The sequence below is a fragment of the Cydia amplana genome, chromosome 6 (assembly GCF_948474715.1).
Source record: "Cydia amplana chromosome 6, ilCydAmpl1.1, whole genome shotgun sequence".
Taxonomy (NCBI): Eukaryota; Metazoa; Arthropoda; class Insecta; order Lepidoptera; family Tortricidae; genus Cydia; species Cydia amplana.
Window position 1 is genome coordinate 5,421,042 of NC_086074.1, and position 25,498 is coordinate 5,446,539.

The 25,498-nt window shown below is 37.8% G+C and overlaps 3 protein-coding genes across 8 annotated transcripts in view; 1 reads left to right on the plus strand and 2 right to left on the minus strand.

The window, feature by feature from the left end:
• The first annotated feature begins 8,758 nt into the window (after positions 1-8,758).
• Positions 8,759-12,728, plus strand: LOC134648693 (neuferricin homolog). Of its 2 annotated transcripts, none has more exons than XM_063503199.1 (4): positions 8,759-9,166; positions 9,772-9,915; positions 10,277-10,463; positions 12,508-12,728. In XM_063503199.1, exons 1-4 carry the CDS (start codon positions 8,896-8,898, stop codon positions 12,674-12,676), a joined length of 771 nt encoding a protein of 256 aa, XP_063359269.1. In that variant the 5' UTR covers positions 8,759-8,895; the 3' UTR covers positions 12,677-12,728. The 2 variants fall into 2 exon arrangements, with proteins under 2 accessions (XP_063359269.1, XP_063359268.1); XM_063503198.1 differs by having other exon boundaries at positions 9,772-9,911; positions 10,261-10,463.
• Positions 12,729-14,002: 1,274 nt separating this feature from the next.
• Positions 14,003-14,910, minus strand: LOC134648699 (uncharacterized). Its single transcript, XM_063503209.1, has 2 exons — positions 14,731-14,910; positions 14,003-14,632 (listed from the first exon to the last, which is right to left on the minus strand). Exons 1-2 carry the CDS (start codon positions 14,742-14,744, stop codon positions 14,095-14,097), a joined length of 552 nt encoding a protein of 183 aa, XP_063359279.1. The 5' UTR covers positions 14,745-14,910; the 3' UTR covers positions 14,003-14,094.
• Positions 14,911-16,131: 1,221 nt separating this feature from the next.
• Positions 16,132-25,498, minus strand: part of LOC134648663 (calcium-transporting ATPase sarcoplasmic/endoplasmic reticulum type) — a 36,887-nt gene continuing 27,520 nt past the window's right edge. For 3 of the 5 annotated variants that reach the window (XR_010096914.1, XR_010096915.1, XR_010096916.1), the window contains exons 8-12: positions 24,083-24,341; positions 23,129-23,273; positions 21,461-21,670; positions 18,637-20,008; positions 17,901-18,490 (exon numbers count right to left, since the gene is read on the minus strand). Coding sequence is in view for 2 of the 5 variants with exons in the window: in XM_063503156.1 (XP_063359226.1) it covers positions 16,737-16,765; positions 19,891-20,008; positions 21,461-21,670; positions 23,129-23,273; positions 24,083-24,341 (761 nt within the window). In the remaining 3 variants the exon portion in view is untranslated. Of the gene's footprint in view, positions 16,766-16,786; positions 16,982-17,900; positions 18,491-18,636; positions 20,009-21,460; positions 21,671-23,128; positions 23,274-24,082; positions 24,342-25,498 lie in introns of those variants that run through there. The other 2 variants (XM_063503156.1, XM_063503157.1) reach the window with 2 other exon arrangements.

Here is a 25,498-nt window from a genome sequence, read left to right on the forward strand (position 1 = left end):
CACAGAATTCCCATGGCCACCTCCTGTCTCCTCTCCATTATCAAATCAGCTCCATGTCATTCCATTAATTTTACATAATATATCTATGCAAAATTTCAGCTCAATCAGTAATGGGAAAGTTGGTCAAACTTAGCTTCCTAGATTTGACCCACAATAACTAACATACATACATACATACTAACAGGGCAAGTTAAATCAATAAAAGCTCGTAAAAAGATGAGAAAATTGAGATTGTCATAAGTAAGTACACCACATCATACTAAACTCAACCTGCAAAAGTGTATCAATTCATGTGCATGAAATACGACCTACAGATACCTACGTATCTGAAAATTATAATATGTAAGTAATTTTGCCTTGTATATGATCTCCGGTTCGATATCCTAAGAAGCCTGTGAGTCCTAAGACTTGATTCTGAAATAATACATGTTGGCCGAAATACGTGTTGACGTAATACGCGTTGGACGAAATGCATGTTGGACCAAATACGTGTTGGACGAAATGCGAACTGAAATATCATTTGGACGAACTGCGTATTGGACGTACAGCTAACAAATCTTATTAGAGTATTGGTTGCCCAGAAACAATATTAGGAACTGACCGACATACGGCGTGATTCGGGAAATGAATTAGAGATTCACTAGACATGATGATAGATATTTCATATCTAGTGAATCTCTGATTCATTTCCCGAATCGCGCCGATATTTTCAAAGGAATACGGCTGTGGCATATCTACTTCCGTGAGAATCAGACATACTATCTCCGGAAAAAAAAATTATGTTTACAGAATCAACGTTTGTGTTTCCTACATATTTATCTTAAAAATAATAAATCAGTAGATACAAAAACTTGTCAAGTGACAACCCCGTGCCGACACTCACAGCTCGGTCATAAAACTGCGGCGCGCAAAGAAGATTCACGATTCGTGCGCGGTTACGTAGGTATATATAAGTTTCAATTTCGCTTGCAGGCGGCGGCTTTTATACCTAAATCTGACTTTTGTGAAGGAGTGAATTTTCTGTATTACTGTAGTACTATTACTTATTCTGTGGTACAAACAGCGATAAAAGCTTGTACCATACCAATATAGAGATTTTTTTGCCAAACTAAACTAAAGGTTCATGCTTACATTATTTGTAGTATTCTCCTCATTCTCTTTCCTTTCAAACTAAACCAAATTATAATTAATTATTATACTGTAATTTCTCAATTTCAGCTCCGTCGCCCAATCCGATGAAGAAAAAACAGACCCATGTGTCTGCGTCAGATTCTGCGTCAACCACCACGCAAACAATAATGGGTAAGAACTATACCTACTCTACTAAAGCCAAGTAGAAAAACCGGCCAAGTGCGAGTCGGACTCGCGTTCAGATTCTAAGGGTTCTGTACATTACCCAATTTTAACAATGTATTTTTTTATATGTGGATCGCGAGTGAATTACCTTTAAAAAACCCGTAGAGGTTGGATTAAAAACTAAGTAATTAGTCCGACTCACGCTTGATTGCATTTTCTAATAGGTTTTCCTGACATCTATAGGGAATTAAATATTTTGTATATTTTTTTCCAAATTTTAGACCCAGTAGTTTCGGAGATAAAGGGGGCCCATGGTCATTATTTAGCTATTTTCTTAAATAACTTCTAAACTATTTATTTTAAAATTCCAAAAAGAAATTGAGATTCTCAAAATGAGCTCTTTCATTTGATATGTAACACGATTTAGTTTAAAAAACATTATTTTAATTATCTCATTTACCCCCAAAAGTGGCCTCCATGTTTAAAATTCATTCGTTTACGTAAGACGTCCGTCTGTGAGTCACGAATTTACATATATGTACCAAATTTCAACTTAATAGGGAATATTAGGCAAAGCTCTTGAGTAGGTGGCACCATTAGCACATACAGTAAACTTGACATTATCAATGACACGTCATGCGTCACTAGGTCAATTACATGGCGTACCGTGAAACATGACAATCGAAAGTTCGATTTCTGCCTCTCTATCACTCTTGCTTATTCGATCGATAGAGAGGCAGATAAAGAAATTTCGATTTTCGCGTTTCGCGGTAGACCACCTGTAAACAAACCGCCTTGGTGCATCAATGTCATAGTGAAAACCAAAGTGAAAACTTTTCAAAAAACTGTTTATAGTCTGACAAAAAAGAGTAGAAATTAAAAAGTGGCAATACTGTAGTGTCGTCCCGTTTCCTTAGATTTGAAAGGGACTACACTAGAGTAATATTGCCACTTTTTAATTTCTACTCTTTTTTGTCAGACTATAAGGCCTAGTGTGTATAAGTTACCTACTCTATCTATGGTTTACTAAACAAATTAGTGCTGCACTCTGGCGGCAGAACATTGCAGTAATACTCGCTATTGGATCCCTAAAAAGGTGGCAAATACTAAAAATACGTTTGTACGTCCCGACGTTTGTTAGGGTTCCGTAACTCAAAAGGAAAAAACGGAACCCTTATAGGATCACTGGTCCGTCTGTCACAGCAAATGCTCCAAAACTACTGGAACAATTAAGTTGAAATTTGCTACACATATGTAAGTCTGTGACCCAAAGACGTAACGTAAGGTAATGTAACGTCAACAAATAAACTTGAAACAGTGGGGCTATTTTTGGGGGGTAAATGAGAATTTTTTTATTTTTTTTATTTTAGGATAAACAATTTTGAAGTATTCAAGAAAATTGTCAAAAAATAACCATCACCCCCCCCCCTCTATCTCCAAAACTACTAGGATTAAAATTTTGAAAAAATACACAAAATAGTTCTTTACCGATAGATGACAGGAAAACCTATTAGAAATCTACAGTCAAGCGTGAGTCGGATTTAAGAACAAAAATGCTGTAAGGCTTTTTTCGGGACATAGAACATTGAATTAATTAATTGAATAGCCGCAATGGCAGGCCTATGGAACTCTCCGCACGAGCTGGGATACCTACGAATCTGTTACCTTTCACGGTAGAAAAGCAAACCAGTTGGTTGCCACACGAGCTTACGCACGCACGTCACCGCGCGCCGCACTGTCAATTTTTACGATAGTTACAAGCTACGTAGGTACTATTGAATTTCTTTAATTAAACATGTAGTGTTTATTATGACAAATGTATAGTTAGATATCTATTTGAAATAGGTAGCAATTTTTTAATTTATTTTGGTAAATGTTTATTTAAACGACCGTAAGTTAACTTTGTTCTGGTTAACTTATAATTCACCTTTTACCTGTATTCATGGGTTCTCTATTATTTTTCTTAATTGTATAACATTAATGTGGTTTTAAATTACACGAAGTTTTAAAACTAATTATTGCTGGGATTGTTGTGCGGTTTATAAAACGGCGTAAACACTGCGTTTACTTCAGAGACATATGACCTTTTAAAATGAGTATTTCGCAAACACTGACGCATAAACGGATTATTAGGTATAATTCAATATTTAGATTTCCTTTTATTTCACTCCGCTGTTTAAGAAGGTATTTATTTATCATTCATTTCTAAGCGTCAGTAACCCTAGCGTAGTGCCGGTGCGCGCGGTGCGGGGAGCGGCACTATTATATAATCTGTGGTTTAAGTCAGCGGTCGGCAACATGCGGCGCGAACCTCTCACTCGCGGCCCGTGAGCCTCCCTGGCTATTTTGTTTGTATGTAATATTGACAAACGTCAATGTCTGATAAAGTCATAAATATTAACAAAGTGCGTCCCGCGACTACTTCGTTAACTACTATGTGGCCCTTGGCTGCTAAAAGGTTGCCGACCGCTGGTTTAAGTGAAACGTTGTGTAAACAGCTATTGCGAAGGCCCTAGGCCGATATCCGCATAAAGCCGAAGGCCCGAAGCGTCCCGAAGGGCGTGCCTTTAGGTTCAAGCGTGAGTCGGTCTGAAGACAAAAACTTGTACTATTGATTGATTAGGTACTTGTACTATTGTTAAGTGTTTAAGCACTATAGGTATTATCTCTTTTCGACCTTCGCTTTTAAAACACATGCGGAAGTTATGGGAAGCGCGAATCCGTCGGACGCTCCGAGCTTTCAGCTCTACGCGTAGCTCGGCCTTCAGTCTTTGCGCGTCTTAAAAAATTGTATGAAATCTCTTTGTCGCACCTCATTTATACAATAATCAAAAAATCTAAAAAGTCAAACGTAAGGGCATAGCTATGGTTCAAATGATATAAGTATTTTCCATAATATGAATATCCAGAGAGGAAAATGAGGACTACGTTTGTATGAAGAAGCGGCCGTCCCATTTCCTCTTAATATGGGAAGGGTCAGGATACCTAATTAACATTAACGTGGAATTTTCAGTTTAATGAATCATCAGCATCACGATAAGGTTTTTAGATGAAACGGTTTTGCAACCTTAATACTGCAATATGCAAAACTGCAATTATGAAAAGTTTTCCGTCCCAGTAGGGCTATCACCTTATTATCATCTGCCAGTGCCACCATGCCTGTAACGTTCTAACAAGTATGAAAGTGCGAAAGTGACGCATGACATGACAGGTGATAAAAATGCGACCATGATATCCGTACTGGACTAGTTCAGCTATATCTTATTATAACTTCGTTCCGTTTTATAAATATGATATTTTTCTTTGTTGCAGATTGGGATAAGTCTAAAGAAAAATTGATTCGACAACTGCAAAAAGTTAAATCTACCGTTAGGTCTCTGAAACGCAGTGCAAACCTTATAGACCGCCTCGAATCGCCAATGGTCAAGGAAATTGTGGAATTGGCGTTAAAAAATCAAAAACGTAAACCGTAAAGTTGGCAAATCATGCCCTAGTTTTTATGCTGCAAGGCATAAGAAAAAAATTTAAACAGCCGTTGGCTTTTTATTTTGTAAAGGGTACCGTTTCTTCTGCCAAATTGGCAACAATCATAAAAAAAATTATCACAGCTGTAAATAAAACAGGGTTCAAAGTGATTGCTACGGTTTGTGATCAAGGTCCAACAAATGTGGGCGCTCTGAAAATATTAAAAGACGCATCGCCTACCGAACACGGCCCCCAAATAAAAAACGATTTTGTCGTAGACGGACGAAAAATATTTATATTATTTGATGTCCCACATTTATTTAAGTCCATCAGGAATAATTTCCTTAATAATGGGATCATTTGTTTCGGCGGAAAAAGGGCTAAATGGGAACACTTAATGCAGGTACACCAACACAACAAGAGCTTGGTGTACCTGAGCAGAGTGACTGAGAATCATGTCCAACCGAAATATAGAGCAAAAATGAAAGTAAAATATGCTGCTCAGGCCTTAAGCAACACAGTTTCGTCTGTACTCAAGCTCATGGGGCGGTGTTCGGAATACACGAAAGAACAACAACAACAGCTGACTGAGAGTGGAGAGGTCATCCACGATCTGGATCGCCTCTTTGATTTCACGAATGGCCCTTCTGGACCTAAGGACATAATAAAAGGTCAGAGGGAAAATGTATCCCTGAAAACAGAGCACTTAAAAGTGTGGACCGAGTACAGAAAAAAAATTGAAACACTTACATTTTTCAAACCAAACGGCACGCGCGCGAAAAATGTAAGGTGTGTTCAGGGATTCCTCACTACCCTTTGCTCCCTTAGGGATTTATGGGAGGAGATGAAACGCCTCGGGTTTAACTATTTAAACCTGAGGCAACTTAACCAAGACGCCTTGGAAAACTTCTTCGGGGTCATACGGCAGCATAGCCCAACCAACAGAAACCCCACCGTTTCATCTTTTATGGCTGCCGTGAAGTCGACGATAATAACGGGAATGAGCGCTCCACACAGCAGAGGGTTCAACTGTGAACAGGATACCGGCGTGCTACTCACGGACCTCCAAAAATTTGTTTTTGGTCAAGAGGAGGAAACGGAAGCAAGCGAAAACGAAAAAGAATCCGTTGAAAATAAAAACAATGAAAATTTGGATGCTGAGGTCGGTGTGATGCTGAGTATACCCGAAGATGAGGCAGACGAAGTGGAAACGAACCTTGTAAACATTGAAGGTCAACCCATTGTTTACATTAGTGGGTGGTTGGCTATGCGGGTATTGAAGTCAAAATTACAAGCATGTAATGAGTGTAAGAAGAATTTAATAGAAGAAAATCCAGAAAATAACGATGTATTTTGTTACATAAAATTACGAGAATGGTGGGCAGACAAGACCTCACTGACCTATCCCAGTATTTCACTGTGCAACTTCGTCCAAAAGTGTGTAAATATTTTTGAAAAAGACATCATGCCTGTGCTTCACCGCGATAATATTACACAATCAATAATAACCATATATATGGCAACTACGGACTCGACATTCATAAAATGCGAATTGCATCGCAACAAAATGATTCAAGATATGTCCTCCCGCCTGGCTGTTCTTTTAGTACGTAGGCAATGTCAAAGAATAAACCAAAAAATATCAGCACAAGAAGAAGAAATTGCAGACAAAGTTAAAATGGCACAGCAACAAGGCATTGCTAAGTAGATGCAATTTTATGTATATAAACATATGTAGATTTATTGGTCTGCCGTTTAACTGAGGTGGTTGGTAAGATGTTACAGAATAATTTGTATAAGTAATTAAAGATGTTATACAGAGTGCTTCTTTAAAGTTTATTCTAAGACGCAATGTATTGCAAATTTTGTAATGTTTAAAGCGTGACAAGCAACGTCAAACACACTGATGTCAGCGTACATTGAAGGCAATATTTATTTTGTATGAAAAAGAGGAAGCCTAAAGGATTCATACATTTTAAAAGTTGCTGAACAAATGTTTCTTTAGTTTAATTTATTGCTCCTGTTACAGGAAGCACCCGGTATATAAAGTTCTAGCTTCGTTCCGCGACTTCGTTTGCGTAGAATTAGTATTTCAATATACCATTCCATAGTAAATTCCACTACAGCGGAAATTCATTGAAGAGCTTCAATGATGATTTCCCTTGACTTAAACTATTCATAAACATTTCTTCTAAATCGGTTCAGCTATTAACAGACAGACAGGCAGTGATTAAGGATTTATAATATTTTTTTATGGATTTTTTATTCCAAAACTCAACTACCTACATAACGTAACTTTATTACTAACAGCCAATATTACCAATCACCTAGCAGCCCACTAAGCTAAAAAATCGAGCATCAGGTCAGAACTGCTAGGAAGCGTGAATTAGAAAAATAACGTGTTAAATATGATAAAAATACTCGGCTGTCTTTAATTGAGACTCCACGTGTATGTGCAATCAACTGTTTGGGTGCAATTTGCATTTTGTAATGGTTCGGTTCATTTCTTTTATAAATTTCAAAACATGAAACTGGGTATGCATGTAGCTTATGTAGAGAAAAAAAGTGGAAACATCTTGTCAAGTGGGTGTTACCCTTCCTATTCCAGTTTTGTTCACCATTTTGTAGTTTTTCGATGTTTTTAGAAAAACGATAGAAAAAACAACAAAACTACCTACCTACCAGTAAACAAAACATTTTTACAAAGTATGTTGTTAGGACTTAAAGTTTTTAAGTTATGTGTATTGGCATTTTTGTTGTAACATCAACTGTTTTACTAATAACAATGAAAATCTAATAGCGAAATTGAACACAAGCTGAAAGAATGGAAATGCCCATTGACAAATTGTTTCCACTTCGATTTTTTTCTTGTCTACATAAGCAACATGCATGGTTTTTCACTTCAGGGCTTTGACAAAAGCATTTTGTCACATTAAAACAAACCGCTCCATATTTAATGCAAGTTGGAATGTAGCAATTTTAAATATGTAATGTACCTAGCAATTTTATAATAGAATATAATGTTTTATAAACTCAAAAACAAATTCCGCTGAAGTATAGTCATAAAAAGGTGTATTTAAAAGTGGAAGACATACAGTTGTTGAATATTTTTCATTTATAAACGTCCTTTTGAGCATGAGGAAACTGAGCAGAGTTTTGCATTAGTTTAAATTGTTATATTCACCTCTTTTTATTTGTATCCGGCTAATTTTCGAATTGAATGTTTTTTTACCCCTATAACTATTATTTTTGGAAAAAATAATCAATGTAAACGATTAAAGATGAAAGTATTAAAGAAAAAGTGTTCTATTATTTCATAAATGTGGATAAATAAGCGAGAGCTCAAGGTACATGTAATCGTGTCTGTTTTAATGACTTGTATAATTTTTTATTTATTGGGTACAATATAATGTAATGACATGTCACTCATATACGAAGTCAACAGGTAAGGTATTTCTCAGCTCTCACTTAGTTATCGAACTCCTAAAATCTGAAATCCTGAACGAAGGCTACGCGGCCGTGCAATAATTTCATCGATATCGATTACAAGCATTTTAAGTTATGGACATCACTATTATCGAATTTTCACATCACTGTCGTTGACACCTGTCATGTGTCAGTGACGTTTAGTGATGGTAACACTCAATTTCCTTATGTTGGTAGCATTACGAAATAAATCTCGTACTATTCATTTTTTCGCACAAATGTATGAAGTTCCGTCTCTTAAAACGTAGTTAGTGATTATATTCTCTTTGGTTGACAGATAAGAAAACAACAACAAAATATTGACTTGCATAACCAATATCTTTCATGTTATTTTGTTGGTACTTCTGTATTTCAATACGTTTTTATAATAATTAGCTCCCGATTGTGAGTACTTGATTTTATCGCTGCTAAATATTATCTATCTGTAGGCAGTATGGCCTATGGTCTTAGCCTGTCCAGAAGGACGAATACAAAAATAAAAAATTGATCCTTCTGTCACTGTCCTCTCGGTCATTGACCTTACCTACCACATCACAAACCGAAAGTTCAAAATGTTTGCAATTTAAATTCTATCTAATAATAATTAATATTTACCAGTAAAAAACGTATCTGTGATAAATTGTGTATAAATAAAAATACATTAGAACAATGTTGGGTAAAAAAACAGTTTTGTTTACGGTAACTGTACTTACGGCAAGTTTTTTCTTTAGAACTCGTTTGGAGGAATTGTTTGAAAGTTGTAAAAGTTTACTTTTACTACATGACAATAATATTGAAGGTATATTCTCGCCTGCACAATTAGCAGAATATAATGGATTGAAAAAAGATAATCTGTATTTGGCTTTAATGGGTGTTGTTTACGATGTGACGGAGGGTAAAAGGCATTACAGCAGCGATGCACCATATCATTACTTTGTGGGTAAGATTTGTATTTACTTGAAAACCTGTATAAATAACTATTTATGTAACTACATTATTTTGTATTAGAACAAATTAAATTATTTTCAGAAAATATTTTAATTTGTTTTTATTTCAAGTAGCCACACTACTATATAAATTATAAACTTGAAAAAGTGACCAAGGCCTCCAGTGCCGCAGGCTGGAATCGAACCAGCGCCCTCTGCTATCGCGGCAGGTGCCTGTGGTGGATTCGAGCCTGGGGCACTGGAGGCCTTGGTCACTTTTTCTTAGTATATGACATTTATTTAAAGTTTACATTATTTTGGTCCAGTTTCTATATGATAATATTCAGCTGTACCACTTTAAACAGTGGTATGACTAATGGTATCCAACTTATGCTATAAAAGCTTGCTAAGGAATCCTTTCCATTCAGTCCAATCATTCAGGTTAATTTATGTTTCTTTTCTTGTGTTGCGGCACTAAATCACTAAATCTATGTGCTCAGTTTAAATTCAAATAAGACATGATATTAAATAAATAAATGGTTTGTATAAATTGTTTTGGTACATGCAATTATTTCTGATTATTCTGTTTGAATCACATCTCATCTTTTTCTTGTTTTAGGAAAGGATGGCTCTCGAGCTTTTATAACAGGCGACTTTCAAGATGAGAGTGGAGACAAGGACCATGTACTAACTCTGTCCTGTAATGAGTTGTTTAACTTGATCAACTGGAAGAATACCTTAAAAGAAAAATATACATCTGTAGGTTAGCAATCTTATTATACTTTTTCTTAGTAATGTTCCTGTTTCTTGAATGTAACACATATTGTATTATTATTAATTATTTCTAATTACTAATTATACATATATTTGTTTTAATTTAATTATAGAGAAATTGCTTGTAAGACATGACTTGTACTGTTTATGAAATCAGCCCTAGGTTGGTTTCTCTGTTTTCTAGACTCCAAAGTATTTGCTATAAATTATAAAAAAAAATATATGTCATACAGTGGAGACAATTTCAGTAAACAGGTAATTTTATTTTGTAAACTGTGTCTGTATAATAATGATTTTTTTAATGTTTATTAAGATGTCATTCCAAGTGCTCTAGTTGGATTTCTTTGCAGGTTTACTGATTGGCAGATTTTATGATGAACGAGGAAGAAAAACAGAATATTCAAAACTATTTGACAGCAAAATAGACGAGTGCACAATAGAGAAGGAGATAGCTAAGCGGCAGGAGGCCAAGCTTCCGCCATGCAACATGGAGTGGACCTCCAGTGAAGGCACTCGGGTGTGGTGTACAAGGACTAGGTATTATCATTGTTTGTTAATTGTTTACAGAATGCAGTCAACCCATTCATGGCCACGAACCGCCGAGCGTACACAATACGCCAGGTCACCATACAAATCGTTTTTAGCTAAAACGCATGACTCAGCTTATGGGTCTCGAGCCTGGCGCGAACGGTAAATAAATCGCCGCTTATGAAGCCGGCCAGTTGGACAGCATTATGCAACATTTTTACTAACCACCGATTTTCTGTGCCTATCAAAAAATAAACTAATTATTGCAGTTTGTAGGAGTGAATATTTTTACTTTCTACAAGCGTTTAATGTCTGACCAAGCTAAGTTGGTAGCAAATTTTATAGCCCAGCCTGTGCAAGTGTTAATTTAAACGTCATAATTTCATATAAGTATGACATTTAAATTACACTTAGGTACTCAGCCTGTGCTATCAAAATCGCTGCCAACTTAGCTTAGATTTAGCTCTGATTCTATTTAACTTGCCGTGTTTTTTGTTGTTGTTTTTTGGGGCAAATCTTGGAAGTTAAATTAGAACCGTTTCCCGATTTAGATGAAATTCAACAAAGGTGAGTTCAGGGTTCCAGAATTCGTAGCCAGGTCATTCGGATGAAGCAGGTTCGGGGTCCAGTTCATAGCACAGTCGGTCAGGTTAGGCGGGTTCAAATTCCGGTAATCCATAGCCATGGCCACAAAATACGAAATCACTAAACAGCACAGGAGGACTATAAAGTCGCCAACGAATAAATCGTGACTAAATAATATTTTCCATGTTACTCCAAAATACATCTCTAATAGGGGGGATGGGATGAATCACATCTTGAACTCTTGTGACAAATACCACATGAAAGATAATACCGCCGCCGCCGTTCGGATGCATTCCTTGTTTATTGTCCAAGTGTGTCCGATAAGCTTACACCTGGTCGGTCATTATCTTTGTTTTGGTAAACGCCATTATATTAGTAACAATAGAGAACTTAAAATGTATTATAGTACTTACTTTCTAATCTGCCGTAGAAACCACGATGTTTGAAAAAACTTGTAAATATTTGTCACAAACTATTTGTTATACAATACATATTAGTTAGTGGTGACTGTTTCAACCGCCTTGTTCTATATTGAAACGAAAAAAAATTAACTTTAACATCATTGTTAGTAGGTAATTGCCTAAGATACAATACAACGATCACCAAATATTATGACAGTGGGAAAAAATCCTCGTTGCCTTACCCCTCATACAAAACAAAATATTATTATACTACGGCTTGGTTCCTACAAATTGTTGCTTACCATAATCCAAACAGTAATCAGTTGTAAAATGGTACAATATCAAACAGCTTCAACATGAAATAAGCTTTAAAACCAGCCAATAAAGTTTATTTTAGCCTGCTACGGAAACATTAGCAGTTTTTACAAGTAGCGCCAGGCCACGGTGACCCATACCTTGAGCCCTGTCAATAACTTCTGAAATATATATATTTTTTGTATTTTTTCAATATAGATTTTTCTGTTTGCTTGCATCGCATTATGTATCTAGAATTTCAGTATATTTACTATATTGCACTGATAGTAAACCAAACTTGAATATTCGAGACCCTGTTTTCATTAAAAAAAACGTGTTTATAATTTTTATCCTAATATGCCTTATAGAAATGATTGTTAGCTTATATGTTACTTACGTTATTACATCAAATTACGTTTCGTTTAAGTTTAAATGAGAATTTATTCAGGACTCACATGTGAGTCACTGGCCCTGCGGAACTGTTTGAGCATGACCCATACGCTGAGTCGCTGGCCCTGAATGGGTTAAGTGTAGGAATGAGATGGTGTTGATGTCTGTCATCTTCTTCTTTCTAATGTTGTATTTTGTGCTCAAACTGAAATCCACAACCTCCAGTTTGGAAATGCACACCTAACTATCAGTAGCATATTTTTAGATTTGGGCCCTGCCTGAGCTTATAACAGGTTGCCCAACTAGGTTGTGGCCCCTTTTGTTCCTGGAGTAAAATGCCCCTGCTCTTAAAATACCACTAAGTATACCGTTTGTTTCTACAGCGGTGGCATCTCAAGAGATTGGGCTGGTTTGCCACGCCAGCTCTACAGCCCCGGGAGTCAACAGCCTCGCTGCGTCTGTGTAAACCCAGTGGATGACCACTCGTCTACACTTTTGAAGACATATGACAATTGCCTAGAAACATCATCCTCATGTTATGTTAAGAATTAACTAAGTAAATGGTGATAACTGTATTACGGTATTGGTAATAAGGAATCTCAAATAAATTGTTTATTTATTTAATTGGTGTAATTATTTGTTACTGATAACCAGTGATCGGAATTTGTAGTGCCATTTCACGGGACTTTGGTGCGTAAGCTTAGTATGGATATACCTTTTCACCCCGGGATCTCATATTACCTACTACAATTAAAGACATGCCAAGAAATATTTTTGGGAAGAAAACCGGCCAAGTGCGAGTCGGACTCGCGTTCCAAGGGTTCCGTACATTAAGTCCGACTCACGCTTGACTGCACATTTCTAATAGATTTTACTGTCATCTATAGGTAAAGAACTATTTTGTGTATTTTTTTCAAAATTTTAGACCCAGTAGTTTCGGAGATAAGGGGGGAATGGTCATTTTTTGCCTATTTTCTTGAATAACTGCTAAACTATTAATCCTAAAATTATAAAAAATATATATTTGAAATCCTTACAATGAGCTCTTTCATTTGATATGTAATATACTTAGTTTGAAAAACTTTATTTTACAATTTTCTCATTTACCTCCCAAAAATGGCCTCCATATTTAAAATTCATTTATTTACGTTACACGTCCATCTTTGGGTTACAAACTTACATATGTGTGCCAAATTTCAACTTAATTGGTCCAGTCGTTTCGGAGAAAATAGGCTGTGACAGACGGACGGACAGACAGACGCACGAGTGATCCTATTAGGGTTCTGTTTTTTCCTTTTGAGGTACGGAACCCTAAAAATAAGAGTCTTGGAATCCCGAGTCTTATCCATGTTCAGTACAATGTTTGAGGTCATTCACCCCAAATGGCACTACCTATTCCGATCATTGCTGATAACAAAAAACTAAATAACTTTATGCAATCAGATTTCAATTATGAGAAAAAAATTACAAAGCAGTTGAATTTTATAGTTGAGTGAAATACTCAACTAAATTGTGAGCAGTGGCAGCACTTGACAGGTTTCATTGATAGTGCAACTTGTATGAGAACTGTATGGATGTTGCAGCTCGTGTGCAGTCAGAGTGCAGTTCCCATACAAATTGCAGTCTCTGTATTGGCCTTTAGTTACAGCTAAAAATAAACAAAACAAACAATAGTCTTCATAACACATTAGTCTTCATGACAGATTAATGGCAAATTCTTGAATTACAATATTGAACTTTCACATTAAGAATAGATTGATGGGATATTGGCATGATACCATAGGTAACATAATTATTCATTAATAGCCACATACTGACTGAGCAAGCAGCCTTGCAAGGAAATTGCCACACGAAGCAGCTCGATGTGCCTCACCCGAGGCACTGAGGCTGCAACTGTGTTTGGTTCGACCAAGGCACATCTACACAGACCAAGCTGTTTCGCGTAGAAATTTCCTCTCTAGATAGCCTAATTACAACTTATCTGTAGTTTTATTAGTAATCATTGATTCTGTTTGTACTTCATCTAACTCCAAGCTATTAATAGTCTCTAAAAATACTTTCATTGGTATCTTCTTCCTGTTCAAAAATGCTCTGTTTCCCAATAACTTTTTGATTTTTGCCCTGCGCTTCTTTATTTTATCCTTGGTATACTGGTTCCCAAGCTGGAATGTTAGCAGTCTTTTCACCTTTCTTCCTCCAATAAAAGTTTCAGTCTCGTTATTTGGTTTTGGATCCTCGTATATTGTTTCTAATGTTTGTGATAATGTTTTCACTTTTTTGTTAAGATAAAGGGCCTCAATTTGTTTGGGGTTTGCATTCTCTGTCATTATGTGGTGTTTGCGTGGTCTCATACTCACGCGTCTGTTAGACGGCTTGCTTAGTTCTGGAGTAAGCGATTTTCTCTTACGCAGGACACGTGCCGCAGAAACTTGCGTTTCCCGCGAGCTTTCTTCGTCTACCTCCATAATATCTAACTTTGCCATTTCTGTCGGCAACTCACACGCTTCTCTGTAAACAACATAAGACGTGCAGTTGAAAGAAGCGAAATTTAAAGCTTCTTGGAATCAACTTTCAAGTAAAACAAGTTTTGAATCTACTATACCAACCTTGATGGTTCCATTTTGTGAGAAGGGCGCTATTCCATATTTATTATACTACTAGTACGTATTCTTCCTAAATTATAGTTTTCATTCAGATCTAAACAATCGATCGCAACAGTCACAAGCCACAATGATTTTCTATTAATCGAACGCTTAATTTTTGAACGTTTGATTTGACCATAGTTTGACAGACAGATGTGAAAGGATAACCACAGGTAACATGATAATCATATGATAATCACGCAAGCTCCACTTACATCTATTCTAACCAATTTATGAGGCAAGTCACGTAAGTGCCAACTTTACCAAACAAAATCTCTTCTAAAGGCCCCACAACACACAATGGGCCATTGCCGGCCACTCCAAGGGACGCATTTATGCGTTAGAGGGAGCTAGTGATATTGCTATCTCATTCTACCGCATGGCTGCGTCCCTTGGAGTGGCCGGCGATGACCCACTGTGTACTGGGGCCTTAAGACAAAGATAGTATGATTCTCTCTCTGTCTATGTTTGAAATGAGACAGACAGTCCTTTGACAAACTATAGTCACTAGTGACACATTCGGACAGTCACAAGGTGTACAAGAGTCAGCCATTCTTTTCACCACAGGTATGTCGGAGCGGCCAAGGTGCTCAAAATTATCGGAACATGCACTTTAACGCCTTAATAACAGGCTTTGTCCAGATATATGTGAACAGTTTGTCAACTCCCATATAATGGCGCATATACTTGGTCAAGCAGATCTTGTCAGTAGAAAAAGGCGGCAAATTTGTAAAATGTAGGTGCGAAGGGAAATCGTCCCATAGAAAATTTGAATTTCGCGTCTTTTTTTACTGACAAGATTTGCTTGGCCAAGTATACATAGATGTGATGGCGACTCATAGAAGGTAGCATCCTATAGAAGTGGTATACGCGTGCCTTCGTGAGGGACAAAACATATGCAATGCGACGCTATGATTGGTCGAATTTATTTGTTGCCCACCATAATCCATACTAATTTATGGTGAGGAATTAAAAAAAAATGTGAGACTGTGACAAGGACAAACAATAATAGCGCTTTCGCTGCTACTCATACTGAAAGATACATAAGACTATCCCGTTCGGACATTTCCCCCACTCCTCATGCCTGATCCAGTTAAAATACTAGATTCATGGCAAATTCATGGTCGCAACGCAACACTCGAGACATCTAGTATCACGTAGCGGTACTGATAATTCTGCAACTCGACGCTAGATGTCGGCTACAAAAATAAAAGGCGTTTGGTACCAAAACTGACGTATGGAGTGAGCACTCCATGGAAGTATGGAAAAGCGGGTAGACTATAACTACCCACATTTTAGATTATTTACATTGGGATACTTATTGTGGCACAGTATGTAAGGGTTGGTTACCAAATAAAACATAGGTGGTTTTATAACGATTTATTGTACAAAACAATAATACATTAAAATGTACAGGTATGTTTAAATTTTTGGACTTGATTACGTCCATCAAACACTGGACAAATGTATATCCTTCCCAGACACCATATTGCTCGTCGATGCTTCAGCACTAATAGACGAACATAGACTTAGCTCTAGATAAGCAAACTAGGTTAAAAGATAATAAAAATATAACAATAAATTAATAATGAGAATGCTGTCAACTTAAGTACACATTGTCTATCGCACTGTTGTTGTCGACGGGCACCATGTAGTCTTTAATAATAGAACGACGTAATTTAACAAATTGAATAAACCTCCTAAGCATACTGTATAGTATATACACATTATGAACAACATAAGTCCTCTCTGATGAAGTAGATCGTAGCGGGCGTGAAGTAGCGCCCGCGCCCGCCGCTGCTGCCCGTCCTGTCCTGTCCCTACTCAGCAGACCTAGTCGCCGGCCCGAGTGACAACGCTACGCGACTTCCACTTATAAACATCTAAAAGCCAATCGGTTATTACAACGGGAGACGAGAGCGGTAGAAGTGGCAGAGAGAAGCGGGTGAGGAACTACGAATCGGTGGCGTTTACCACTTGTCAATGACTTGCTCGTTCGCTGCAAAACAATGTTAGCGTTAGTGTGCGCTCGGACGGGTGCGGCGGCCAACTCACTCGACTTAATATTTTATGCAGAGATCACAACCGTGTCGAATTTAACTTTAAATGTGTAGTTTCACTGCGGGATCACAACAAACAATGAGTGTTCATGGATTTGTGCGTGCAGGCGCTGCGGCGGCGTGTGGCGCTTACTGCACCTTCACGTGTGGCTGGGCTGGGGGCAGACAACACGACGTTAGTGCATGCGGGGTGCATACGACACGGGACAACGGCGGGCGCCGGCCCAGCCGCGCGCTGTAAAAGTTTTGCAACTACCCTCATTTGGCCCCAGGAACCAGGACGTGGACTCATATAAATCACATCTCACATATTCCTTGAGCCATGGGTAGAATAATTAAATTTTGATAAATTTTATAAAATAACAAATTTGCTTCAGTATACTTGTCAAAATTTGGAATAAAGAACAGGTAAGTTAAATTAAAACACAGCTCGTTACAGCTGTCGATCATTTAAAAAATAGCAAATAAAATGGTCTCTTTGCTCACGATTTTCTTCATTGATCATGTATAGTTGGAATAATTCAAATATTTAATCGATTTGCCAAATAACAAAATAAAGTCCAATTGAAATTTTGAAAAAATGTAGCCAATAAGCAATTTCCACACGCTTTGCAAAACTTTTAGTACAATCAGGGTTAGACGGATAACACAACACAGGTTATTTGTAGTGATGTTATGAGTGTGTTGGTGGGTCAATATCACGGGCGTTTTGAAAGCACAATTTCTTAAGTGTATTTTCATTTTGACGATATTCCTGGATTTATTGGTAGTAGTCAGCAACCTCCACCAGGCAATCAAAAATATCATCAAAATGAGAAGTACTTCGTCGAAAATGTGTTCAAACAAATTAGGGAGCTTAAAACGCTGATATTTAGTCTGGTTTTCTTTATTCATATGGGTCTTTGGAACACTCGAGGTCAAAATATCGATACAGGGGCTGTAATGTAATGCAGGGTCTGACACAGGAGTTTATATTCCTCACCATTTGAGTTTTTAATTACACACTAGTACAAATGTCGCTACCGGGATAGTGTGGTGCATGGGGTGTCACAACACAGGGAAAATAATTCAAAGTTTAATTCTCGACAATTTTTAATCAATGTAAAATATGTATAAACGACTGTACATTTTAAATAAGTAATTAATTTGTGTAACTGTAAAGTTGGAGGAGGTTGGGGCACACGGGGCATGCCTTAGGTCATTGTGCAGTGTACAGACAGAATGTTCATTAGATTCAATATTGGTTGTCGGTCTCTTACCTCATAAATAGTGTTGAAATATTTCAATAACAGTAATAAATAACATTGTTAACATCACACCAAACTGCACTCGTTTAATTCGTATAGATACCATGCAATGTACACATGCGGGATTAAATACACTAGTATATAATGTATACTTATGTACGTACGGACCTTGTACCATAACAAATTTTGATTTTCTGGGATAAACTTAAAATAGTATTATGTCTCGCTAGAAATCGAATTAGTTATTAAAAAAAACTTAAATTAATTCATTGTATAAATGTAAAGTATAAAGTACCAAATAGAACCTTAGCATCAAACGTTCGTACATACATCAACTATATTGCTTTAGTCTCATCCAATATTAATTTGTAATAACTATCATATTTATGAAACTTGAAATTCGAAACACATTAAGGGCTCATTTAGACGGTGCGAGAACTCGCATGCGAGTTTCATTACATTGCGTTATTTGATCGGTCGGCTGAATTGATGTGACCTCAATGGTCCGCAATGTAACTAAAATCGTATACTAGTTCTAGCGCCGTCTAAATGAGCCCTAACACTGAAGAAAGCTAAGTATTCACAACGTGGCATTAAGTTAAATATTACTCTCGTGTCATTTTGTATTTCAAAAAAGAAAACAAAGTTATCACAAATTATCATTTGAAATAAATGTCAGTGGTTGGTTAAACATACACATCAAAACATTCATGTTATCATAATGGTTACAAAATCAGCGGCAAAATGCGTTTTGGAATACAATCTGAAGTAAGAATAAAGAAATGCATTAATAAATGTTAACAAGCGAGCACAAAGGTGACAGGACAGAGAGAGTTCCTTGCACGAACATACTTCCCCTGAGCACGTAGTGTTACCACGACCCTAACCCTACACTTACATTAATTTACACTAGGCTAACAATGAACATTACTATATTATAGTAAAGTTGAATATAATTATGTCTGCAGTCCACAGGGACAAGGTACTGAGCCGCGTGCGAGTTGAGATATTTTCAAAAAGGAGCTTCCTTACACAGCACAAAGATCATAATCATACATTAAAATGCTAAAATACTAACTCAAATTTTTAATCAGTAAACCAATATTTGGTGTTGTTAATTACAATGAAGGTGTTCACAGCCACTTCACTCGGGGAGGAAAGTAAAATGGTTCCTCGTGTATATGAGCTCCAAACTAGTTATTGTCTCGCACATAACGCTAACGCTTAGCTCGGGCGCCCGTCGGCAGGCTGCACGTGTACACACTGCACGTGTACACACTGCACGTGTACACACTGCACGTGTATACTACACGGGTACCGACACTACAATGTCCGCCTCGTCCGTCTCCGACACCGTGCACTGGTCACTCCACTCGGTGCTGGGATTAGCATTCAATCAAAATGTTAGGTACTGTGGTGAGCCGAGCTCAGAGTCCGAGGGTTCCACAGTAGGAATCCGCGCGCCACCCACTTTTATAATACAAAACTGTTCAAAATAACAAATAACTAAGTACTAATCTAAAACCACAAATCAATTCGTGGCTGTAAAGTTTTAAGATAAGAAACAGTTCGAAATATGCGTCCCAGCACAAGCTGGCCGGAGATTGACTAGTGTCAGCCGGGGCCCAAAAGGGGGGGATAGGATAAAAAATCAGCGGTATTATTGGGTGGCGCGCGTTTTCAGTCGGTCGGGAGGTTACTCGTGCACGGTTCACGGGGGGCACACGCGGCCTATAGAGGGCCGTAGATGATCAGGCCGAAGAAGACGGCCCACATGAGCACAATCCAGTGCATGCCGTCGAGCCAGTTGTGCTCACCGTCGGAGATCTTGCGCGCGACGAACTTGAGCACCTCGTCCAGCAGCACCACGGGTATCGAGAACTTCATCACCGTCAGCCACTCGTCGATGGACAGTGGCGTCACCTGGAACACGGCCTGCGATACGCGGCCAACAAACGGTTAGCGTTACTTACATGCACATACGGACAAACCAGCTCATCCTTGCTGATACCGATTGTAAAGGTGGCAATACGTAGAAATCTGTCCGTGATTTAAATTAAACTCCGAGTCGTAATTAGATTCCAAAAAAAGTAAGAGAATGTTGCCACTGCAATAATTTGATTGTAAAATAGTAAATTCCTTTTTATAAATAAACACGCTAAGATAATTTATGTATTGGTAATTTTACTCCTACGATTTAAAAAAGTACTTTTATTTACTTATTTTTACATAAATACAAGACGCGCTAGTATAAAGTGGCAACATTGACATACTTTTTTTGGAATCTAATTACGACTCGGAGTATAGCAAGGAATAAAATGTAGTTTGTTTTAATATGAAAGGGTGAATTGATTCATCTTTATACACGTGAAATAAGTCTATGGTCACTAATTTACAAAGGTCTCATGTGTGTCTTACAGGTAGGTATACAATTACGCACATGATCGTATTATTTTTCTAATTGCGGTAAAGATATGCATCTGTGTAAACTTTAACTAAATCAAAATAAACATACATGGTGTAAAAATATAGCTATGAATCCTCTGGAAGTAGGTGTTTTCTTTATACGTTATTCTTTAACCACTGTGTATCTAAATGATAACCTGACCATTTGTCCAATAGTCATTTAAATATTAACCATTTTACCATTCATAAAACTTTAGAAGCCTAAATTAGTTAATTTTGTTTTATCCCTTTCTATTTCGTCAGGTGACAAGCAAAATTCACTAAGTACCACCACAAGTTCATAGCCATAGTGAACCATATTAGTACGAAAAGAAGGTTGATTTTTGTTTAAATATTTTATAGTAATTAGTGACTTTTGCTTGTCACCTGACGATTTATCTTTTATTTGTAATACATAGTCAAAATGACAGAATAAGACACACGATTTATATGAAAAATTATGAAAAATTTATATCGATTTACTTAGACGACTACCGATTCATAACGGTGGTGTCCGGCCAACCATAAATAAAAAAATAAAAAAAGACGTAGAACGTAAACGTTCGCAGTGCAATTTGTCTTCCTTTGTGATTTCGATGTGCAAGATATTTTACGTTGTATTGCTGTTGTGAGTGACATGTGTCAAATAATGCAAATAGGAATAATCCGACTATAGGTAGTGTGTATGTTGTAGACGCACAGACAAGACATCCTCTAGACTGAGCATAGTAACGCTACCCCCTCTGCCACTCATACGGTAGATTTACTCCATCTTCGAGTCAATCCCGTGCCGTGATTGGTCCGTGTCTTTGAACGGACCAATCACGGCACGGGATTCGCCCAACTCGTCCCCCCGCACCCCCGTATTTTTGGCAGCATCGGTTTCATGAAATAATCGCTCTAAACTAGAGGATTCCTAGTCTATGTGTAGACGCGACTCACCGAGAGCACCTCGACGTAGAGGATGACGAAGTGTAGTGTGAAGGAGAGCGCCATGGAGCCGACCAGCCACAGGTTGGACCAGGGCGGCATGGTCACCAGCGACTGGTTCTCCGAGAGCGAGTTCATGGCGTTCAGCATCTCGATGGTCACCAGCACGGACAGCGCCATGGTCATAGGGTGAGGGTCGGTGAAGATCTTGCAGTCGACGCCCTGAGAATAGGGATGTTGACATGAATCGCGAATATATAGCATGTTATGTTTTTACCATAGCAGGGAATAATAGAACGCGGAAAATCATATTTTGCAAGTGTAAATATGCGTAATAAATTAATTAAAAATAATCAAAAGTATTTAAAATAATGCCCAGTATCACGTGACTGCAAACGCCAATCGGAGCGCGTGACGTAATCACAATGGAATCACCAAAGACAAGTTATAAAACCTGCCTAAGTTTCTACAGATTATCGTACCGAAACGCGATCTTAGTACGGTGCGGCGCACGAATCGATATTGTGTAAGGTGGTGCGTTAAGGACGCAGCTATAAGTTAGAGCGAGAAAGAAGGTCGCTGTCCGATGCGGTTGTGTGTTAAGGCTTTACAAAAAATTGTCAGTTGCCATATAAAGAATTTAAAAAAATGACTGACAGCAGTTTGTTTAAAACGCCGTTACGTCATCAAGGTCACGTGCCAGTTTGGAGCGTTTAGGCGCGAAATTTAAACACGAAACTCATTATACATGTTTTTTTATTCAAAATTAATGAATATTTTTTTTTAATATTTTTTTCTGTAATTATTACGTGTCTATCTACAAAATGAAACCAGTTCCAAAAAATTGTCAACATGCCTATTAACGTGCAAACGTTAGTGGTGTAGACTCTCTTTAGAGCAGTGTATTTCAAACTGTGGGTCAAAGCCTCTACCATCTGTAAGGCAATACATAAGCGAAATATTTTGTTCATACAAACGAGGTCGCGTCATGAAAAGATTGAAAAACACTGCTTTAGAGATTTAGTTTTTTATCCAGTACGAAAATTAAGTACTCTTGATATAATATTGACAAATACTACTAATGGCACTAAGACATATTGCTGTTAAGGCCAGCTGCACTGTTGTAAAAATGGGATAGAAGAAAGGGAGATAATATTAGAAGTAATGAGGTAAAATAATATAATTCGCTTAAAAATGGTAAAATCTACTTTAAAAAATTAGAATTTTTAGTACAATAAAATATCCATTTATGATTAAAAGTTGTTGGTTTACACATTTAACTAAAAATAACTTTATTTGAAGCTATCAAATTGTAATCTGCTGTAAAGATAACGCAATGTTTTATGCGTTATCAAAATTAATTTTCAATATATACGTTTTTATTTACAATAATATTTGTTTGAATAAACCATAAGTTACGTTAACCTACTGTAAGGTAAGTTTACCCTAGTTATAGCAACAATTCGCTTCGAGTTTTCTTAACCATCACTTATCCGTGTCCGACGCGTCATCGTGAACCGTCTCAGAATTTACGAAGATAGTTACAGCCCAATGGCTGTAGCCGCGCGCGCCAGTTGACGTCTATGGCGGTGAAAAAGTGTAAAAGTGCCCTTGTGGCCTATTTGCTGAATAAATGTTGAAGTTGAAGTTGAAGAAATGGTTAATGAAAGTAAAGGTTACCTTCCAGTCGTCACCGCCGCCGAGGCACTGCAGGTGGTGTGTGAGCTGCCAGTAGGTCATCTGCGGGCCGTACGGCGAGTACATGAACCACCAGGACGCGGCGCCCACGGTCGCGGCACCGACGTAGCCACCGATAGCCATGTACCTGCACGTGGATACTTTGGTTAAAATTTACGTTTTTGAAGACTGTTGTACAGGAAACGTATTATTATTGCGATGATTTTGAGTTGAGATTGATATGGCATTAAATGGTTGCGTCTGGGTAGAATAGATTCCTCAAAAAAATTTAACAGCCTTGTGTGGTTACGACTCCAAGTTATGAGGACACGAATAAGTAGGCCATGATAATTTAAATACGAATTAGACTTTTGTTTGTTTCATTTGAGTCTGGGATACCATCATTGTTGTGAAGGCAAAGGGTGTGATAAACTGTAACAGATGTATATATGTTACAGATTAGTTTTCAAAACTTTATAACACGAGTGCTGCAAAAATGATTAGCAATAGATAATCCCAATCGATGATACAGTCGCGTCACCATCATGTATTCATATACTTGTATCGATTATTATCAAACATCCGCTTCTAACGCATCCTTCGCACTCATAATGAGAATTAAACTGGTGTATCACATGTGTGTATTGTCATAGAGAAAAAAATACATAGAGTGCTCACTCCATACATCAGTTTAAGTACCAAAAAGACTATTAGCATCTAGCATCGAGTAGCGGAACTATCAGTACTGCTACTTGACAATAGATGTAGCACCGACCGGAAAGTCTTATGCCGTTGAGATAAGACTTTCCGGTCGGTGCTACATCTAGCATCGAGTAGCAGTACTGATAGTTCCGCTACTCGATGCTAGATGTAGACACTGAAATTAATAATCTGAACTGATGTATGGAGTGAGCACTCTTGTCTTACTATATTTCTCTATGGTATTGTTTACATTACCTGAAGAACAGCCAGCCAGAGATGAGACCCTCATCAGCCTTGCGGGGGGGTTTGTCCATGATGTCCAGGTCGGGGGGGTTGAAGCCTAGGGCGGTGGCGGGCAGGCCGTCCGTGACCAGGTTGACCCACAGCAGCTGCACGGGGATCAGAGCCTCGGGCAGGCCCAGCGCGGCCGTCAGGAAGATGGACACCACTTCACCGATGTTGGATGAGATCAGGTAGCGGATGAACTGCTTCATGTTGTTGTAGATGGCACGGCCTATGGACACGGTGAAACGTATTTTTTCTACTCCCGTACTTTTATTTGTCATTTAAAAGGTCGTGCACACACCTTTAAAACCCTACCTTATAGTTGTCAAGACAAATCTTTAGTCTATGCCCCAAAAAAGAATTTGTGCATACACGCAGTATCTTCGTGTAATGGCCACTTAAAAAATATTGAATGAAATACAGTGTTGCCAACCTTATTTTAAATGTCATCTCTGACAAATAAGTGAACCATAGACATGATTTTTTTTAATTTCATTCATCCATTCATTCTTTTCCCGCCCTTACCCTCCATTTTTGCTACTTCTTGAATTAAAAATAATTGTTAAATTTACAATTTTATTTCAAAGTAAGTGCTTGGTCGTAGAAAAAGTATTGTATGCAACGTTGTTTAACTGAGTCAAAAAATACTCGTGGCGTCTTTATTAACAATTTTCGGCTTCGCCTCAAATTGTTACTCACGCCACTCGCCTTTTTTGACCACTCTTAAACAACGGTTGCATAAAATACTATAACAAGCTTTTATTAGGTCGACCTGTATGTAACTATGTAATGGAATCTTGCAAGTTAAATTTGATCCGCTTCCCGGTTTCCGATTGAGCTGAAATTTTGCATACACATGTAAGTCGGGTGACAATGCAATATTATGGTACCATCGAGCTGATCTGATGATGGAGACGGGAGGTGGCCATAGGAAGTCTGTGATGAAACAACGCAACCTTTATAGTTTAAGTCTTCCAAGTTTTTATATGTTTTCCGAGCAAACCTCGGTCGCCCAGATATTTCAAGTTAAAAAGAGGAGTTGTGATCTGAATAAATAATAGGAATTGTGAAAACGAACATCCTGCGATTGCATTCTACTTCTGCTGATTCATAATAATTAAAAAATGGCTGATTTTCATCTACAAGATAAAAATAATAACGGAGTTCAACAATTGGTCTAACTTTGCCAATACACTTATGTTTTTTGGAAATTCAAGAATAATATCGCAGGCTGCAGACCAGGGATGTTGCGAATATCCGCATCCGCAACCGCGGAACTTCCGCATTATTTTCAACATCCGCATCCGCATCCGCATAAAATCGATGCGGATTTAATGCGGATGCGGAACAGGTCGGTACAGGAACGTCTTAGCATGCTAGACTGCT